Genomic DNA, 18,046 nt, shown 5'->3' with positions numbered 1-18,046 from the left:
CGTCTCAACCCTTTGGTCACCGCCATCACTGTGAAGCAACATGACAGCAACATGATTGCAACATTTTCAGTGCGTACACAAGTCAATGTCACGCTCTGAGCTGAAGTGTTAACAACAGTTAATAATAATAACAACGCCACACACCACCCCACAGCCACACCAGGTTTCATCACGCCGCTGCGCTCGTTGTGAATTCAGTTTAACACCGTGGGTCTCGTCATGGGCTGTTTTTGTCACCCCTGGTTTTGTGAATTGGTCTGTCGATTCTGTCACTGCCACGGCAGCGCTTCCTCTCGGTGGGAACAATTGCTTTCGAGGGTGTGAGTCTGACACATGAAGTGCCCTTTGTTCTGTTTTGGCATCAACATATATATAACCGATTTGATCTTTCATTTTAATCCAAAGGTAAATACTGAAATATGTGCGTGTAGACCTCTTCAGCTTGTGGTTTTTGGGGCCAACGAGGTAGGTCGTATTTCTGGAGGCAACCCGCATAAACACAGAATACCTTAGTGTCAAACAGAAAGACAGCAGGGGGCAAACGTGCTTACCACTGCCTGGACCACAGCGTTCTTTGCCTCAGCCAATTGAAGCACCTTGAAGATAAATAGAATCTGAAACTGCGGCTCTCATCATAAGGCAATTTTCCACACAGATTAGAAAAGCAAGCAACCCTCTGCCAAAATGTAACTGGTGTTCAAGCAACCACAAAACATCAAAGATGGACAGGTTTGATTTTGTTTTGACATAATAAAAATATATGAATTGGCATTATTTGAGACATGAAGAGGTTTTTTTTTCCCCTAATAGTATTTGAAATAAATTTTATGTCATAGTTTGCTTTGAAACAGAGTATATTGTAACAATAATGTCGATTTAAAAAATGTACTGCAAACATAAAAGGTTTAAAGTGAATAATCGTGGGCACTGTGTTTGCAATGAAACCATATACAGCGACATCAACATTGCCGTGTGTGGGGCAACAAAATCAAATATGAATATTTCTCTTTGGACAGGAACATTGTGGTCTACTCACTGGGCATAATTTTACATGCCTTATATTAAGAGCAGCTTTTGCAAAATCACTTTTAGGTCCCGCCGGAATTAAGATAATCAGAGAGATACGGACTGCAAAACAACACCAAAGCGCATTTCATTAGGCTAAGACCCGTCTATCGGCCGTTATTTATCCTTTTCCCCATCTTTGCCTTCATTATGGGCTGCGATTGTCCTGCAGCTGCATGCAATTTGTGACCTAGGAGAAAAAATAGGATGTCCTGATTTGGCTGCCCGGTCCGCCTAACTCGCTAGTTTTACAGACGCACTTGTTGATGTAAATGCAGGCGATGACATTTTTCTGTAGTTCCTGTAACATGATTGATTCACATTTCTTTTGAGTTTTGAGCAGTGCAATCACCAACATGACATGAAATGAACGTTTTGAATTAAATCAATATAAATGTATTATCTATCCCAAGACAGCCCCCTGCAATTACTTTTTTCCTTTTTTCTTTTTTTTTTTTTTGTTAAATAAAGAGGCCGAAGCATTTCCAGCGGGTCCCCAAATTTGCATATAAATTAGCATCTATAATACAAGCAACTTAATTGGCTTAATGGCTATAACGACAAGCCAGACTTTTGCTTCCCATATTTAGAGCTTTCCTGAGTGGCCAGAATAAAATCGAGAAGGGACAAAATGCTGACTAATGTCGACTGGACTTCCTGCAAAGGTGGCCCATCGAAATGCAGGAACTAGCACACACCAGATTTTTGTTGTTGTCGTCGTCATCGTCGTCGTGTTTTTGCCGCTGCTCGTTAAACTTGAACCAGCATGCTCTCCATCTCATCCGGCTTTACCGCCCTCCTCCAACAATTAAACCCAATGATGTGAAACGCGCTATGGGCTGGAGGGGAGGTGCGGGGAGGGGGGGTTAGAGGTGAGAGGGTTGGCTCGCAAAGCTTTATGGGGTTTTTTTCCCCACCTGTCAAAACATAAGCGACCGCTATCTGCCGCAGAAAAAAATGGTGATTTTCTGTCCCCATTCACAAAAAAAATAATAATTTGCCTGGGGAAATGAAATGCAGCACCTGCTTCTGAAAAGTTTTCCACCCCAGGCAGTGCTTCAAACTTCTGTTAAAACGCCTTTCTGTGTGTGTGTCGTTTGCAAGACAGCAAAAGGCATCTGAATCACTTCATTTTCAACGTTTCTGCGATAGAAACAGGGGGAGCGTAACGTAAAGATTTCCAATAAAAGTCGTGCTCACTGAGGAAGAAAGCGTCACTTGAAAAAGAGTGACTGGCTTGAAATTGAGAGGGGTGGTGGTGGTGGGTGGGTTGTTTACTGATGACTGTTCTTTGTGTTTGAGGAGGAATAGACCTCAGGATTAAATGCAAAGGGTTTTGACCTCAATCAAGGAAATAATTGCTGTTCACCCCCCTGGTGGTGGACTATGAGCAGCCAAAGCCCCCACTGAAATACAATTAGTGTAAAAAGAGAGGTGATTAAAACTACGGTGTTATTTTTGGAATTGTGAACATCTTTTAGGAGTGCCTGAGATGCCTTATATATCTATGATTGGGCGGGGGTGGGGCGGGGGGGGGTCCAATCCTGGTCCCTTTGTGAGGTTCCAGACAGAATCCTTACCAATAAATTCCCCAGCTGAAATGAAATGGAATTTTGGCCAGCTTGTAATTTTGCTCGATGCCTGCGTCCAGATATGTGTCAAAGCTTGTCAGACGTGAAGGATTGGTGGTGTTCTCATCAAGATAGGAATACGTCATGTACGGCTGACACGTCCTCCTTAAGGTGTGTAATATTTGGAGATTTCTAAGAAGAAACAGCGACATCAAGTGCTTGCATTTTATATTGCAGCGCTCTTTCACCTCATGTCCTTTCCAGTCGTGGAAACATACACTACGTACACTTCCTCTCCTAAACTTGCCAGTAAACTACGGTGGCATAAAACCTGGATAACGGGTTCACCTTCTTCTTTGTTGGTTTATTTGAGCATGCGAACAGTGACCATAAATACAATGCTGTCAGACAGACTAGATTGTCCACTTCAGGCTTCCTTAGAAATGTGGCGGTGCAAGATGGCAGCTAACTGGATGCAAGACCCTTTATGTATGTATATTTTTATATGCATATAAGAACCATTTTAAAGGTATGAGAACCAAATTACTTTTATTGCTTAAAATGTTCTTTTGTTTCTGTTAAGTGTGTGGTGCAATGAAGTAAATCACCACTTTTTTTTAACTTTTTTTTTTAACACTGTAAACATGCACAGGCTCAACAGTGCTGTAATCTGTCATCACTGCTGTTGTTGATCCAGTCCATACTGATGCAGCCACTCGATCGCCGCTTGTATATGTGCACTTTTGAGTGTTTCGCTTTGCAGGTCTTTTGCGATTAGACTGAACCACAGCAAAGAGGAAAAGTTAGCTGTCCTGGCATGTGCATTGCTTTTATCTCAATAAACAGTTACAAACATTTCGGCTGATTTTGGAAGAAGTGATTAAGGTCCCACCCATTCATTTTTTTTATACTACTTTTTTTTGTTTGTTTTTACAGCTAACAATTGTACAATTAAGATAAGATAAAATAAGATTAGATTAAATACTCCTTTATTAGTCCCACATGGGGAAATTGCAGTGTTGCTAGCAGCCAAGTCTACACAAAATCCAAGGTTGAAACAAGAGTACAAATTGCAAAATAGAATAAATAAGAATAAAGTAAGATTACAAAAAAATAGAAATAGATGACAAATAAAAAGTGCACACACAAGAGAGACACGCAATGTAAACAAAACAGCAGGATACCGTAGCTGCATGGCAGTGTGGTCAATGTACCATGTTCACATATTGCACATGTTGATGGGAATTAAACATATGAACACACACACACACACACACACACACACACACACACACACACACACACACATACACACACGTAAGCTAAAGTAACACTTTATTTTATAAACACGCGAGTCATTTACTGACTGGAGAATAGAACATAAAACATTTTCATGTTTCATGGGTTGTTTTTTTGTTACGGTTGTTGGTTAAAGTTTTATTTTTGGAGCTGCAAAAGAAACGCTCTCGACTGTTTACGTCGACACACGTGGTCAGCCCCTCCAACCAATCGCTATGCGCGTACGGTCTCTCCTACCCAATCACAACACACGTCAACTGTGAGCGGGACGCATTTAATTTACACACGGAAGTGCGTCGCGAGCGTAGAGCCGCCCGCCGTCATACACATAATTAAACTCGCCTTGTCCTTTGACATGTATTACCTCTAAATAATGGTTGTATATAGTTTGGGGGAGCTAGTCAGGCAAGGCAATTGCATGTCGAAGTGGAAATACTGGCTTAGCGAGCTAAAGTAATCAGGTAAGTTGGAAAAAAAAAAATGAATGCGCGCTGCTTGTAAACTGAAACGGTTTACTTGTTTACTTCGCTGAAAGAAAAAAAAAATAAAAAATCATACCCGGGGCTACACTCTAGTTATATCTGTAACATTGGTTGCATAACGTTGACGAGTCCGTGTTTCGTATCTGATGTTTTGTTTCACGATTTCAAAATTTTCAAAGATTTTGTTTGTCATACGTCACGGTACATGGTAATGAAATGTTGGTGTGGCGGAACTCGACGTGACTGTGCATGCAAGGAATAAAGAAAGTGTAAAGAGAGAGAAAGAGAGAACTTAAAAAGTAGCAAGTGGCAGTTAAATATAAGTTTTACAAATATACGAAAGTACAAGTTAAAAGAGTAATCCCGTTACATTACTCTGTTACTAAAAAGTAGTTTAATTACAGTGGTGGATTACTTAGTAATAGATTACTCACCAACAATGATTTTCGACATTAGTTACGTGATTTTTTTCATTTTTTTTAAAAAAACGTAATATATAATATATGATATACTACAATGTAGGTGTTGATGTTGTTGCTGTCGTTGTCTCATCAGCGCTTGGATCGGGCTGGAGCTCGGCGACCGATGGAGGAGCTCTACACGTTGGAGAGGGAGGTCGGACGGGGCAGCTACGGGGTGGTTTTCGAGGGTCACGTGGCCAAGACGGCCCATCGGGTGGCCGTCAAGCGGCTGCCCTGCAGCAGCCCCGAGGGCGTGGAGCTCTACCTGCAGGAGCTGTGGGCCATGAGGTCCACGGCCAACAACCACGTCAACGTCATCGCCCTGCACGACTGCCTGCTGCAGACCGGCCCCAGGAGCCTGAAGCCGCTCCGGCCAGGGAAGCTGCCCCTTCCCCTGGTGGAGAGCGTGCTGAAGGGCAGCGTGGTGGGAGCGCAGGAGGAAGATCGCTCGGGTCGGGGCGTTCAGAGAAGCGACTCTGCCGGGAAGCTCCGGGATAAGACCAACACCATGCAGCAGGCCGGGGCGAGGTCCCAACAAGACTCCAAGGCGGCCACCCCACAGAGGCCTCAACACAGAGGCAGGAAGAGAGCTGCCTGGAGGCGGGAGGACGAGCCGGGACCCCGTCGCTGCTTGGCCCTGTGGCTAGTGATGGAGTACTGCGACGGGGGCGACCTGAATCACTACCTGCTGTCCAGGCCGCCGGACACCCGGAGTAACCAGACCATCGTGAAGCAGCTGTGCAGCGCCGTGGCCTTCCTGCACAGCTTGGGTATCACCCACCGAGACCTCAAGCCGGACAATGTTCTGGTCTGCATGACAGCAAAAGGACCCGTTGTCAAGGTAGGGCTACTGCTGTTGCAGTCTTTTGATAAACAAATAAATAAATAAATAAAAACCTTAGAGCCAACAGCTCAGGAGTGGCAAACTTTTTGATGCATGGGTCATAATTGAATATGTAGAAAACATGTGCTTTAAAGTAAATTGAAAATACAACAAAATATGTGTCTTTAAAGCCCAATGGTATTTAGCTCTTTATTGAAATGACTCTTAAAACACCTTAAAAATGATGAAATAGAGATGTTTTATTACTTGGTTACTTACGGTTACTATAATTTTTAAACTATAACATTTTTTAGAAACGCAACAGAGATCTGCACAATTTCAGTCCATCACTGAGACCATTTCACCATTTAACTCTCCCCAAAAGTCAACATTTAACATTGATTCTGAATTTACTTAACTCAGAGAAACTCAACCCTCTTAAAATATATATTTTTGCTCTTGATTTAAAAAAAAAAAAACTTTAAATACAAGTGGGAAGACTTTTATTCTTTCCCCGAAATTCTATTTCTAATTTCTAAAGTATTCACTGTTGTGTTTTTCGTTCGGGAAGGCGCAACCTTTACCGCGACCTTTGCCGCCGCATCATGAAAATCGATATCAAGTAATAATTGCAAAATAGAATTGTTGCCCTGAGTGTGCCCATGGAATTATTAAACAAAAAAAAAAAGAGAAATGTTGATATGCATCAGCAGATGCAGACGGCTGCATCGATTGCTATTGTTATTACCCTATCTGTAATAACATCTGCTACTGTAACCAACAGTCCCTGCTGTTGTCCTGTGACTGTCCTAGTGTGCCACTGGCCACTACTGGCTTCGCTTAATATTGTTTATGATTTGTATTTCCTCAACCTGCCCTTCCCCTTTTCTGGCTCTGGCGAATGATCACTTTTTGATAGTCAGGACCCGCTTGAAGTTTATACCTTTCATAAAAAAAGCCACTTTTTCACCTGCTCCCGTGGGCTCGGTGGGTTCTCTCTCCACGGGAGCAATTGGCTGTGAGAGCTCCGTCTCCGAGATAACTGTTATTATATGTTGTTATGAAAACATTTGCTTCTCATTTGTATTATGCCAGCAGCAGTTTTTGGAACGGTAGGTGCTTGGCAGCATTTTGGGATTCGGACTAAATATCTTCATCCGTCTGCTGCTGCTCCGGCCCCTCTGTCAAATTTTAGAACCCCTTCTGGCTCACCAGGCAAAAAAGTTTGCCCACCCCCGTGTTAAAGTGTTGAACTAAAACTAAAACGAAATTTGAAGCATTTCTTTTTTTGTAATAGCGACTTCCTGTCCGTCCTGCAGGTGGCAGACTTTGGCCTGAGCAAGATGAGCGAAGGCGTGGTGGACGGCGACCTGACCAGGCAGCACTTCTCCTCCACCTGCGGCTCCGACTTCTACATGGCGCCGGAGATCTGGGCAGGCCTGAGCTACACGGCCCAGGCAGACATCTTCTCCCTGGGGGTCATGTTCTGGGCCGTCCTGGAGAGGATCACCTTCGTCGAAGAGGGGACCACGCAGGAGCAACTCGGTACGCGGCCACCGGAGTGTCAGTCAGTCAGTCAGTCGAGTATTTTTTTGCTCCAAGCCCATCATGGTTGCACCGGTGTGGTAGGCACCGAGACCACTTTTCTTACAGACTACGAGATACCAATACCAAGTAGGCCATTACACATAGCATTACTTATTATTTTTCCACAGGTGTTCTGTTATTTGAACAACACTCTTTAGCATGTTTTTTCAAGAAAATTGGGTGACTGTCACAAGTTTCACTGCAACACAGATTTGTGTACAAACACAAATTTGACAAAATTGTCATATACATGCATGTACAAGTGGTATCAGTGTCATGGTATTGGCGCATATTTTAAGAGTAGGAGTCGAGTAGTCAACCCGGGTATCGATACCCGATGCTGGTATCGGTATGACACCTGTTACTACTATCGGTATTAGAACAATAATCTGTTACTGATATCGCTATCCGTACTGGCACCCGTCACTGATATCGGTATCGGCACCGATACCCAAGACTGGTATCGGTATCGGTACATCGATCCCTACTTTTTTTATATATATATATATACATCATGTTCTGTACTGTATCAATACTGATACCCGTTACTGATATTGGTATCGGTATCAATTACCAATACTGGCATTGGTATTAATGCATCCCTAGTTTTCTTTTTATTACGTCACGTTCCAGCCACATGACACATACCAGCAGAGGTCTGCCATGTTTCATCCTGCTCACAGGAAAGGTTGAATGTGCGGGCAATTGATGAGTCACAGCGCTGAATGGCGTTTGACCGAATTAAACGGCCCATATTAAAAATGTCACATCCTATACATCACACACTCACCTTCCGTGGGCAGTCATGATAATAAATCCAAATGGCGGGGTGATTTAATCATTATTGGTTCGGACAGAATGATGCTGGAACCCTGTGAAACTCGACACAATTTTTTTTTCTTCTCCTGCTTCCTTTTTTTAACTTCTCAAAGAAGTGGTTTCATTGCTGCCGTCCCACACCGTTGAAAATACACCAGGTGTCTAGCAATTAACTGCCGGCAGCTTCTTCTGTTGGAACTTCTTCTCATAATTACATTTCTTCTTGACGTGGCTCATTTCTTGAAGGAGGAATTACATTTTTAAAGCAAGAGAATAGTCTCCACTCCACACCGTAGCACAACTCAACGTAGCTCATCCGCTAAAGGTCGAGTCTACTGCCAGGAATCAAACACCTGTTCCCTATGGGCGCCACACCTGGATATGGTGTTATAACACCCATTCTTTTTCAACAGTCGACTGCCAGAAGAGCAGTCTAGTAGCACAAAGAACGCTGTGTCCAGTGACCCGCAGAAAAGATGCAGAAGATGACGTGGCGTCACACACAGCACACTGTTCAAAGAAGCTACACACACACACACACACACACGCTATCAAAACTTTTTGATGTGATGGCATGCAAAAGTGGCCTGTTTCTGATTTGAAGGAAACGGTCGTATAAAAATCCGGTGTGTCACATATGGGCAAAAAAGACCTGACCTGAGCCACTTTGGACTGTAAACAAAGCCTCGGTCATGGACTCCATTGTGCTCTGCATTCGTGCACAGAATAATATATTTGAATTTAGGGCTCTGATTAAAATCCTCCTTGTCCGTGATTTTGAGAAAAGAAAAGAAGGGCGGCTGAAGTCTTTTCACGGCCAGATGAAGCGTCAGTCAGTTACTTCATGCTCTATTTGGACAGGCAGGGTTAGGGGGTGGGGGGCTAAGAATGCGACACAATGGATTGTGGTGCCAAGCACGGAGCTGAAAAGAACTGGATTTCTACTCAGTGGGGTTGAGGAATCACGACTTGGCCTCCCGGCTTCCGCTTCACTGCAGAATCCGTCACCTCAAGTGTTAAAGCCTTCAATCAGTGTTCATCTTGAGGATGTCTTAATCATTCTCCATTCTCCTTTTTTCTCACTCAACACACACACACACACACACGCACACACACACACACACACACGCACACACACACGCACGCTCGCACACACACGCACACACTTCAGGTATATTTGGAAAGCCGACTTTATTGATTCAGCAAATTACCTCCCCATACTCTATTAATCTCCTAATTTTTGTCAATTTATCATTTAGTCAAAGAACAAGAATGGCCATTTCAGGTTATTAAAAAGATTTATCATAATTATCCTGATCAGCAGCCAAGAAACAGACATGATGTATTTCTCTTGCTGGAGATATAAAGCAACAGTTGTGCCTTCGTAGAGACATGAGCAAGGTTAGATTTTCAAAAGCGTGATTGGATTTATACTGTTAGTGGGGTCTGTGGCGCAACTCGCCCAGTTTTCATGTGGTCAGCGTTTGCTGCACTGAAGTTTCTGCCCGTCTGAACACGGTACAAGATTTTCGTTATTCAGAGCATTTTCTTTCTATTTCTATCTATTTTCTTTCTTGAGACACGCTGGTATCCTGAATTTATTGAGCCCCTTTGGTGAGTTTAATATTGGTATGCATACTTTGAGGAGGATTATGAAATGTAAGGGGTTGCACCATATGAAGAATGAATCTTGACAGTGGTGAATCCACATTTTGAGCTATGGCAAAGTAGCAGGAGCTCAATGGGACACATTGGCAGTTCAGTTGGAGACCCATGAGAAGACAGTCGAGTACAGAGCCTTCGCAGTTTGCCTTGTCTCGCCTCTTTTCGATTCGTTATCGTGAAATAACATGTAAATGACAACTTGTGTGTTTCCAGATTGGCAGAATTGGGCCGATGGACTGATTATGGCAACCATCTCCCCCTCTAGCTAGAGCCAGCAGTGACCGACTGGCCAATCACTGGAGAGTGGCCTGTCACAAGGCGGAGCCATGGATTGAACTTTTTGACCAAACTAACGTAATGGCGATAATAGGGCTCCTTTAACCAAAAAACACTTTGGGTGTTTTTGAAAGCTAAAACACACCCAAACGTCGCTACACTTTAAAACGCATTAACCGACACAGAACTTTAGCTGCAAAATGCGTGAATATTCAAAAAAAAAAAGAAAAGAAAAGAAAAATGCACTGCGGTATTTGTAAAGGCAGCCTTCACAACAACACGTAGTTGTCTGAACATTGCATAATTACCTGTTATGAAATAGTTAACAATCATCACAGAAACTACTGTAAAAAGTGTCGACTAACTCTAAATACCCTGGCACGACCCCACCCCCGTACAGCACATCCCCGGCAAGCCACCTCAACGTCACGGCAGTGCCGGTCTTGTTCCAGTCTAGGGTTGCCCGTTCGTCTCGACAAATGAGTGCCACAGTCTGTCTGGTGCCTCCTGCACTTCTGTTCTACACACTTACTAGAGTGAGAGCATGTCCACTTGAAATCAGATACTCTGGCAAGTGGCTCTCTCCTGAATATGGTACAATAAGGAGTGCTCATTTGTAGACACTAATGCCGCCTCTCAGTCGCGTACTGGGCCAACTTTGAGCTTGGACCTCTGCAGTCCACTCAGTCTCTGGTTGTGGTAGTGGGTAGATTAAAGATGCACTCTTCCAATATTCACACGTGACCTCAGTCCCAGCGTGGACCTCATAAAAGATAGATGTGTGTCTGTGACTGTGGGACCGATCCATAGAACTATATTACTGTATACATTGGAATCCTATATGTGCTACACCCAGTATGCCATACTACTTCTGCAAGCCAATGTGTCTTCATCCGTAGTGTCTATACGTGATATTAGATTTTAACACTATATTTGCACTAGTTAAAGGTTTAGTGTGGAATATTTTTATTCCACACTATTTATATTGGTAAAAGCTTAACAACTGCCTATACATACATTAATGAAAGTGTATAATTGCAGTACAATAAAAGTAATTTGGTTTTCCAACCCATAGAACAGTTCTCATATATATTCGAGAATATACGTAGATCAAGAGTCTGCCATCTTGCACTGCCACATTTCTAAGGAAGCCTGGTGTGGACAATCCAGCCAGCCTGAACAGCACGTTTCGTATTTACAACGCTCGGGTGCTCAAATAACCAACGAAGAAGAGGGTAGACGAGATTTTCAAATTTAGACGCGCAGGCCACCGTAGTTTACTGGCAAGCTCAGGAGGGGAAGGTAAAGGTGAAAGACACCTCAATCTGAAGTACAACAATTTGGTGTCACTGTTTTTTCTTCAAAATCTCCAAATATTACACACTTAACTTTTAAGGGTTGAATGAATTACACTGGTAAACGTTGAATATCGGAAGCTACTCCACAAAATGTTTTCTGATTTATAATTGTAAGCAGCGGTATTTTATGCATTATGCATTATGTTTTGTTTTCTTTTTTTTTTGCATGAGGCTGCTCATGCAAAACAAAAACTGAAGTAGTACAAGAAAAAATTTGTTTCATCTTCCACATCCTGGGGAATGTTTTAGAGGTATTTACTAAACATAGCAACACGGTGTTCATTTGCAGCATGACTTCAGTGACGAGACTTGAAAGCTACCCGTTTCTAATCTTTTATCTCCTTCCTGAGCTTCTTCCCTTTGCCCTGACAGGTGATTTTCACCAACCAACTCACACAAATGTCAGCCTTCTTTTGAAAATCATGTGTTTGACATTTGTAAGTATGTCAAATATATTTTTTTAAAACAGATTTAGGGACTGACAAACCTGCTTCAGTTTTGGTTTCAACAGAAACGAAAACTTCTCACTGAGATTAAAGAGCAAATATATAAATAAATATATAACTGGCAAAAAGCTTAATTAGGAAACGCCTTGTTGAGGTTAGCTACATTTTCAATTTTGACTTATGAGACAGATGGCACGAAATGATTCTGTGACCAAAGGTTGGGAAGATTCATAACATCCCGTTTGATCCCATATACCTTTCTAAATGACAATATGCCAATCAAGGAAGACCATCTGACAAGTTCATACACTGCAAGTCATTTGTACGGACTTTGAAAACCTTTTCAAATATCAAGGCTCAATGACAAATGGTGTCCTGAGCATATCAGCTCAGAAATGAGGCACGCTTGTTCAATACATCACCGTAATCCAAAACTGACATAAATGTGGCAGCAGCCACCCTCCTTTTTTTTTTAATTCAAAAGAAAGGCAGGATTTTGATTCTAAAATAAAATCTCAATTTCAGTTTAATCCTTTCCACCAGCTGCTGAATAAGAGGTGGAAACAAGCGAGATTCGCACCAAGGTGTCCGTAATTAGAAGCGCACTGAAGAAAACATTGTGACTTGAGGGAGCTTTATTTTGCAAAATGCAACCTGCAAACAGTGCAAGACGTTCGCTTAACCTCTGCGTGCCTTAGCACTCATCCAATTTCATGGTCATTTATTCTTTGAGTTTTTTTTTTTTTTTTAATATATATATATATTGCTAGACTCTTGTTATTATTTCCAGGATAACAGAAGAGATGGCAAAAGTATTCAAATTCTATGCTTAAGTAAAAGCATGAGTAGTTGTATGAGAAAATACTGTGGTAAGAGTAAAAGTACTTTACTCAAGTAAAAGTAAGAAAGTAAAGGTTCTGAAATGTACTTGAGTAAAAAGTAAAAAATTGTTTGTTTTTTCAATTAATGAAATAATACATTAATTGACAATTTTAATGACAAAAATTTAAAATGTGTGACAGAACATCAAGAAAATCTAGTATAAATATTTCTATACAAAATTTATTCAGACGCCATGAGATTAATGAAAGTCACTTTTGGCCTCTATACTGACGAGATGCTCAGAGTGGCGGCCATTGGCTTCTAGACACTGTTGTGTACGGTGAACTACTGTTTGGGTAACGTTTGTTACCTCAACACTTGTTAATGCTACAATAATGAGTGTAACACCATCTGTTGGGAAAACATCCTATCACAGTACAGTGTTGTCATAATTTGATCAAACTTCAAAAGAGGTATCTAAATGTATAGAAGTACTTATACGAATTAAATATCAAGTAGCAAGCAAGTGTCTTTTAAACACAAAAGAATGTTAACAAGAATGTAAGAAGTATAAAGTTCAGATAATTGTGTGAAAATGTAGGGTGTCAAAGTAAAAAGTTGCCAGGAAGAGAAATACTCTAGTAAAGTACAGACACCTGAAAAATGCACCTTAGTACAGGAACAAAGTATTAGTACTTCGATACTTCCCATTTCTGGATAACAGCATGCTGGCAGTCGAAATTTCCTCCGTGCAGCTTCCGTCACGACCTCCCGCAGGACGACTCCGTGACTCTCCCACCCGTGTCTCCCTGTGCAGGTGCCTACGTCTGCAAGGGCCGCTCGGGTTGGCTGATGCCGCTGGGGGAAGCGCTGTGCGAGAACGCCGAACTCCAGCTGAGCATCCCGACCAAGTATCGCCGGGCGCCCCCTCTGCCGCCCCCTCCCGGTCCGGCCATGTGCGCCCTGCTCTTAGACATGCTGGCCGCCGACCCGAACGCCCGGCCCACGGTGGACCAGCTGGAGTCCAGAGTGCGCTCTGCGCTGAGCGAGGACTCCCACTGACACAAAGTGGGCTACAGAGACCATAATGGAGGGAAACATTGACTGTGGACCCCCTCGCCACCAAGCTCCGAGGGGCCACTTTGCTGCCGATGGCAATAGGGGATGAAAAATATGTATGATTACACGGGATTGCCGGGACTATTTTCGTCACAGTAGCAGGAGCTCCATTCCAACTAAAGGGAAAATAACAGAGGCGGTGCACTGGAGATGAAATCTGGTGGGACTTTGCTTGGCTCTGTTCTGCGTAAGCACCCTCCTGTTTCTGAAGACCTTGAATGCTTGACATAGGAAATCAATTTTAGCGTGTTTATGTGGCTGACATGAAACGCTTAACTGCAGCTGCTGCTGCCGCTGCTGTGTTTTGTCTCAATCTGTTTGAAGAAGTTGGCTTTATTTCAGGCATTAATAGTAAATGATTTTCTCAGCATCGGAGTTCTTTCCTGCCAGAGTGTTTCACGCAATGCTCTTGGATTGGTGCTTTTGGTATACATATATATTGCTTATCATCATCATGTTGAATATGGCTGAACTCTCAACACAATTCTAGATTTGTCCAACTATAGTCTTAATTGTCAGCGGCATTAGGCAGATATACAGTAATGTAATGAATACATTACAAAGACATTATAAGAAAGATTTTTTTTTTTTTAAGTCATAAAAATGAAGCTTGAACATTGTGGGAAAAAAAACATTCTGCTGTGTATTTAAATTATTAAATTCTTAATATTGTGTTACAAATCGACTGAGCTAACTTGGCCTTTCACATGAATTTACTTGAAAAACTCTTTTAAAATTGTTTAACTGTGTGAGATTTTGACTTATGTGCGCTAAAAAAAAAAAAAAGTCAACAGTAGTTTGGCAGCATAGGGCTCGCGGTGACTAATGATCACTGATATACTGTACCCTCATGAACAGGAAATTAAGGCAGGGCATTACCACCGTTTCTGATCATATCCATGCTGAGTCTGCAACATTTATTACTGGTCATCAGTCACTGACAGTCTTTCTTTGCTAACTGCTTGTTCAGATTTTGCCGTGTACACATTCTGTATAAAGCCCAGAAATCCTTTTTATTATCATGTGTTGTACCTTTAATAAACGTTGATCTGAAATTCATGATTAAATGTTTTCAATCTCTGAGATATTATTTAAGCCAACCAAAAGGGGAGTGATCGGACTGAAGTTGTCTTGTTATATTCAGTAAAGCTGCATATTTACACGTACATTAACTTTCATTGATATGCAAACGATACCCAGTTATATCTGTCGTTAAACTTGGAGTAAGCAGATCATTTAGATAAACTAATTGAACGTAGTTGCAAACTAAGACAGTTTTTTCCCCCATATTGCTAAAATGTGAAAATTCTTGTCTTTCAAAGACACAGAGACGATCATCCATGCCATTGTCACTTCTAGATTAGATTGCTGTGATTCAATATTATCAGGGTGCCCGAACTCTTCTTTCAGAACAATACAATTAATTCAAAACACTGCTGCACGTCTTACCTCAAACTGGGAGGAGACGACAAATTACACCAGTCTCAGCCCTTTGTATTGGCTTGCAGCTAAAACTAGAATTAAATTTAAGCATCTCCTCATAACTTAGAAAGCTCTTCACTCTCAGGCTCCTTCCTACTGAGAAGAACTCATTCAACTTCATCATATACATATATGCACATGTACATGTCGTGTTAATCATTCGGTACTCAAACAGGGATTCCGAATGAAGCAGTTGGCTGTAAACGTACGTGGTAACATTTAAGTCTCCTGAATGCCAGGGAGTAGAGCCGCTATGAGCTCACCTGACCTGTGCTCTCTTCTGGATGAGTCTCTTTACGCTCCACTGGCCAGCCAATATCTCCTTCAGACCAACTCTGACCCTAAACTTCTGATGGCAGATTACAGGAATTAATGGTTCATTAACTGAGTTGAATATGGTGGAGGTGAGGGTAGGGGTGGATGAGTGTGTGAATCACCAGTGTGAATCAGAACCCCACCTTGCTGACATTTTGAAATGTACAGTGCATATGGAGAAAGTTACCAAGTATTTGTCAGGCAATTGTTGATACTAAGTAATAACATCAATTGAGGCCCTCCAAACAGTCTTTCTGCAATGCACTCCACCCAAAAAAAGAAAAAAAAATGTTTGTTTTTCCTAGCAGCAGTTCCTTCTTCCATCTTCCTTGAATGGACAAATAATACAGATTAATAGCAGTAGGACATTTTGATTTTGCAATTAATGGTGTGAAAACAAATTCCATACATCAGAGTTTGTGAAATGCTGTTGGATACTTCTGTCTGTGCTAAATACAATTCCCTAGACAGCAGTTGTTTGTTGATTCTGCTTGTTTGTCTCCAATACATATTATTTTATACACCAAGACCTCAAATAAACCAATGAAGAAGAAGGTGGACGAAGTATGCAGGTTTGCATGGTCAGGCCACCGTAGTTTACTGGCAGTTTCGGGAGAGGGAGGCAAAGTGAAAGACACCGCAATCTAAAATGTAACCACTTGTCGCTGTTTCTTCTTCATGATCTCCAAATATTGTACACTTAACCCTTAACCAAAGGAAAGATTTATGTCAGAGCTGCTCAAAATTAACAGCATTGGTAGTAACTGACGTCATTTTTTTTTTACGTTTCTGGCATTAAATGTTAAAATATAACCAATACTGTCATCCTGGAATTTTCATATTGACTATTTCACAAACAAACAGTAAAACACACATCATTATTAGATTTCAAATTATAGTTTACGTGCATTCATGAAGAGAACAATGAGATTAAGTGTTTCGTATAGTAGTACCTCATTAACTTCCCAGTGAGTCAGTGAGTGGGCTGAAATTCGAGATGATTAATTCAGAGTTTATAGTGTGCACCTACATTACTCATATTCTACTGTCTTTTATGCAGCTGCTTGGCTGGATAATTCACCGTCCAGACCCCATCTTACACAGGCACCAACCTGTTAAGTTTAAGTTTAGTTCGTTTTTTTCCAATTTCACTTTAAGCAAGTTTTAATATTGATTGCATTCGTTATAGTTTACCAACATTTACTTGCTTCTTAGTAATGCAGTCTTAGTGTTGAGACTACATTAAAGGGGGGGGAACAACCCTGTTGTGAAAGCTTTTTCAGGTTATTTCCCATGAATGGTGCAAGTCAATTTCCTCCGCCCACTGTTTCATTGTTGGTCACGGGGCAATACAGAGTTAACTTTCGCCATGCGAACCCCGAACGCCATACGTTCGCTCATGCGGAGGCGTAGAGATTAGACCCAACTCTCCACCGCCGCTCAAATCTGCTGGGCGCAGGCTCAGGGAGCGTTGCAGAGTCGGAGGAGGGAGGGGTCACTCCCTTCAGATTTCACTTCTGATAAGCGAGCACAGAGCGGGAGGGGGGCAGGCCGAGTGTGGTCTCTGCTCTGCACAGTGCGTCAGGGCTGCGACAAGCAACACAAAGCGCAGCGCAGTCACGACACTGGTGGTTGGGTGGGGGTGGGAGGTGGGTGGGGGCACATCCCGGAAATTACGCACAAGCGTTCAGCTCCAGTAGCTCCATCCATCCATGTGGAATCTATATGAGACATAGTTCGCCTTTTACGCCTTAATGCGGGCTATTTCTTAAATGACGGACGAACCTTTTCCGGTAACGGCGCGGAGGAATGTGGCATTCAGTCCATGTTCAATCGGCGAATGGCTCGTAGAAATTGTAATTAAAAAAAAAAAGAAAAGAAAAGAGGGCCGCCTCAAATGAGCCCGTTAAACACTCTCGGAAAGGGGGCGGGGGGACAATCAGTGGAGGTCCGTGGCCAGGGCTCAACCTCTGACACGACAGGAGACACTCATCCCAGCAGACATTTCTGGAACCTTTTGACTATTAAATAATTCAAATGACGCGCAAAGATTAAATTCTTCTTACAAAGCTAGAAGCTAAGAAAAAAAGATGGATGGATTAGATAGTAGGGATGCACGATACTGGTACTGGTATTGGCATCAGTGAGTACTGAAATGAAAGTACTCTACTCGATCTGTGAACAAGTGGTATCGGTGCATCTCTGATAGATAAATAGCAGGGATACACCATACCGATACTAGTAATGTATATCGATACCATAGATAGATAGTAGGGATGCAAGATAGTGGTACTGGTATCGCCATCAGCGAGTACTGAAATCCAAGTACTCGTACTCTACTCGTTTTGTAAAAAAGTGCTGTCGGTGCATCCCAGGTAGATAGATTCTTTCCACAGATAGATATTTATGATAGATTAATACTATCAGAGGTCCTCAGATTTCTGAGCTGTGATGAC

The 18,046-nt window shown here is 42.2% G+C and overlaps 1 protein-coding gene across 3 annotated transcripts in view; it reads left to right on the top strand.

Moving 5' to 3' along the window:
- Window positions 1-4,214: 4,214 nt before the first annotated feature.
- The window catches only part of LOC142896042 (serine/threonine-protein kinase pdik1l-A), a 34,612-nt gene continuing 20,780 nt past the window's right edge, over window positions 4,215-18,046 (top strand). The window contains exons 1-4 of one of the 3 annotated variants that reach the window (XM_076037497.1): window positions 4,218-4,396; window positions 4,973-5,719; window positions 7,021-7,246; window positions 13,492-14,848. In XM_076037497.1, coding sequence (XP_075893612.1) covers window positions 5,003-5,719; window positions 7,021-7,246; window positions 13,492-13,736 — 1,188 coding nt within the window. In that variant the 5' untranslated portion in view covers window positions 4,218-4,396; window positions 4,973-5,002 and the 3' untranslated portion in view covers window positions 13,737-14,848. Of the gene's footprint in view, window positions 4,397-4,939; window positions 5,720-7,020; window positions 7,247-13,491; window positions 14,849-18,046 lie in introns of those variants that run through there. The other 2 variants (XM_076037496.1, XM_076037499.1) reach the window with 2 other exon arrangements.

Source organism: Nelusetta ayraudi, unplaced genomic scaffold (assembly GCF_046127955.1).
Source record: "Nelusetta ayraudi isolate G7.1 ecotype Tasmania unplaced genomic scaffold, CSIRO-AGI_Nayr_v1 ptg000052l, whole genome shotgun sequence".
NCBI classification, from domain to species: Eukaryota; Metazoa; Chordata; class Actinopteri; order Tetraodontiformes; family Monacanthidae; genus Nelusetta; species Nelusetta ayraudi.
This window is presented reverse-complemented; position numbering and strand designations above follow the sequence as displayed.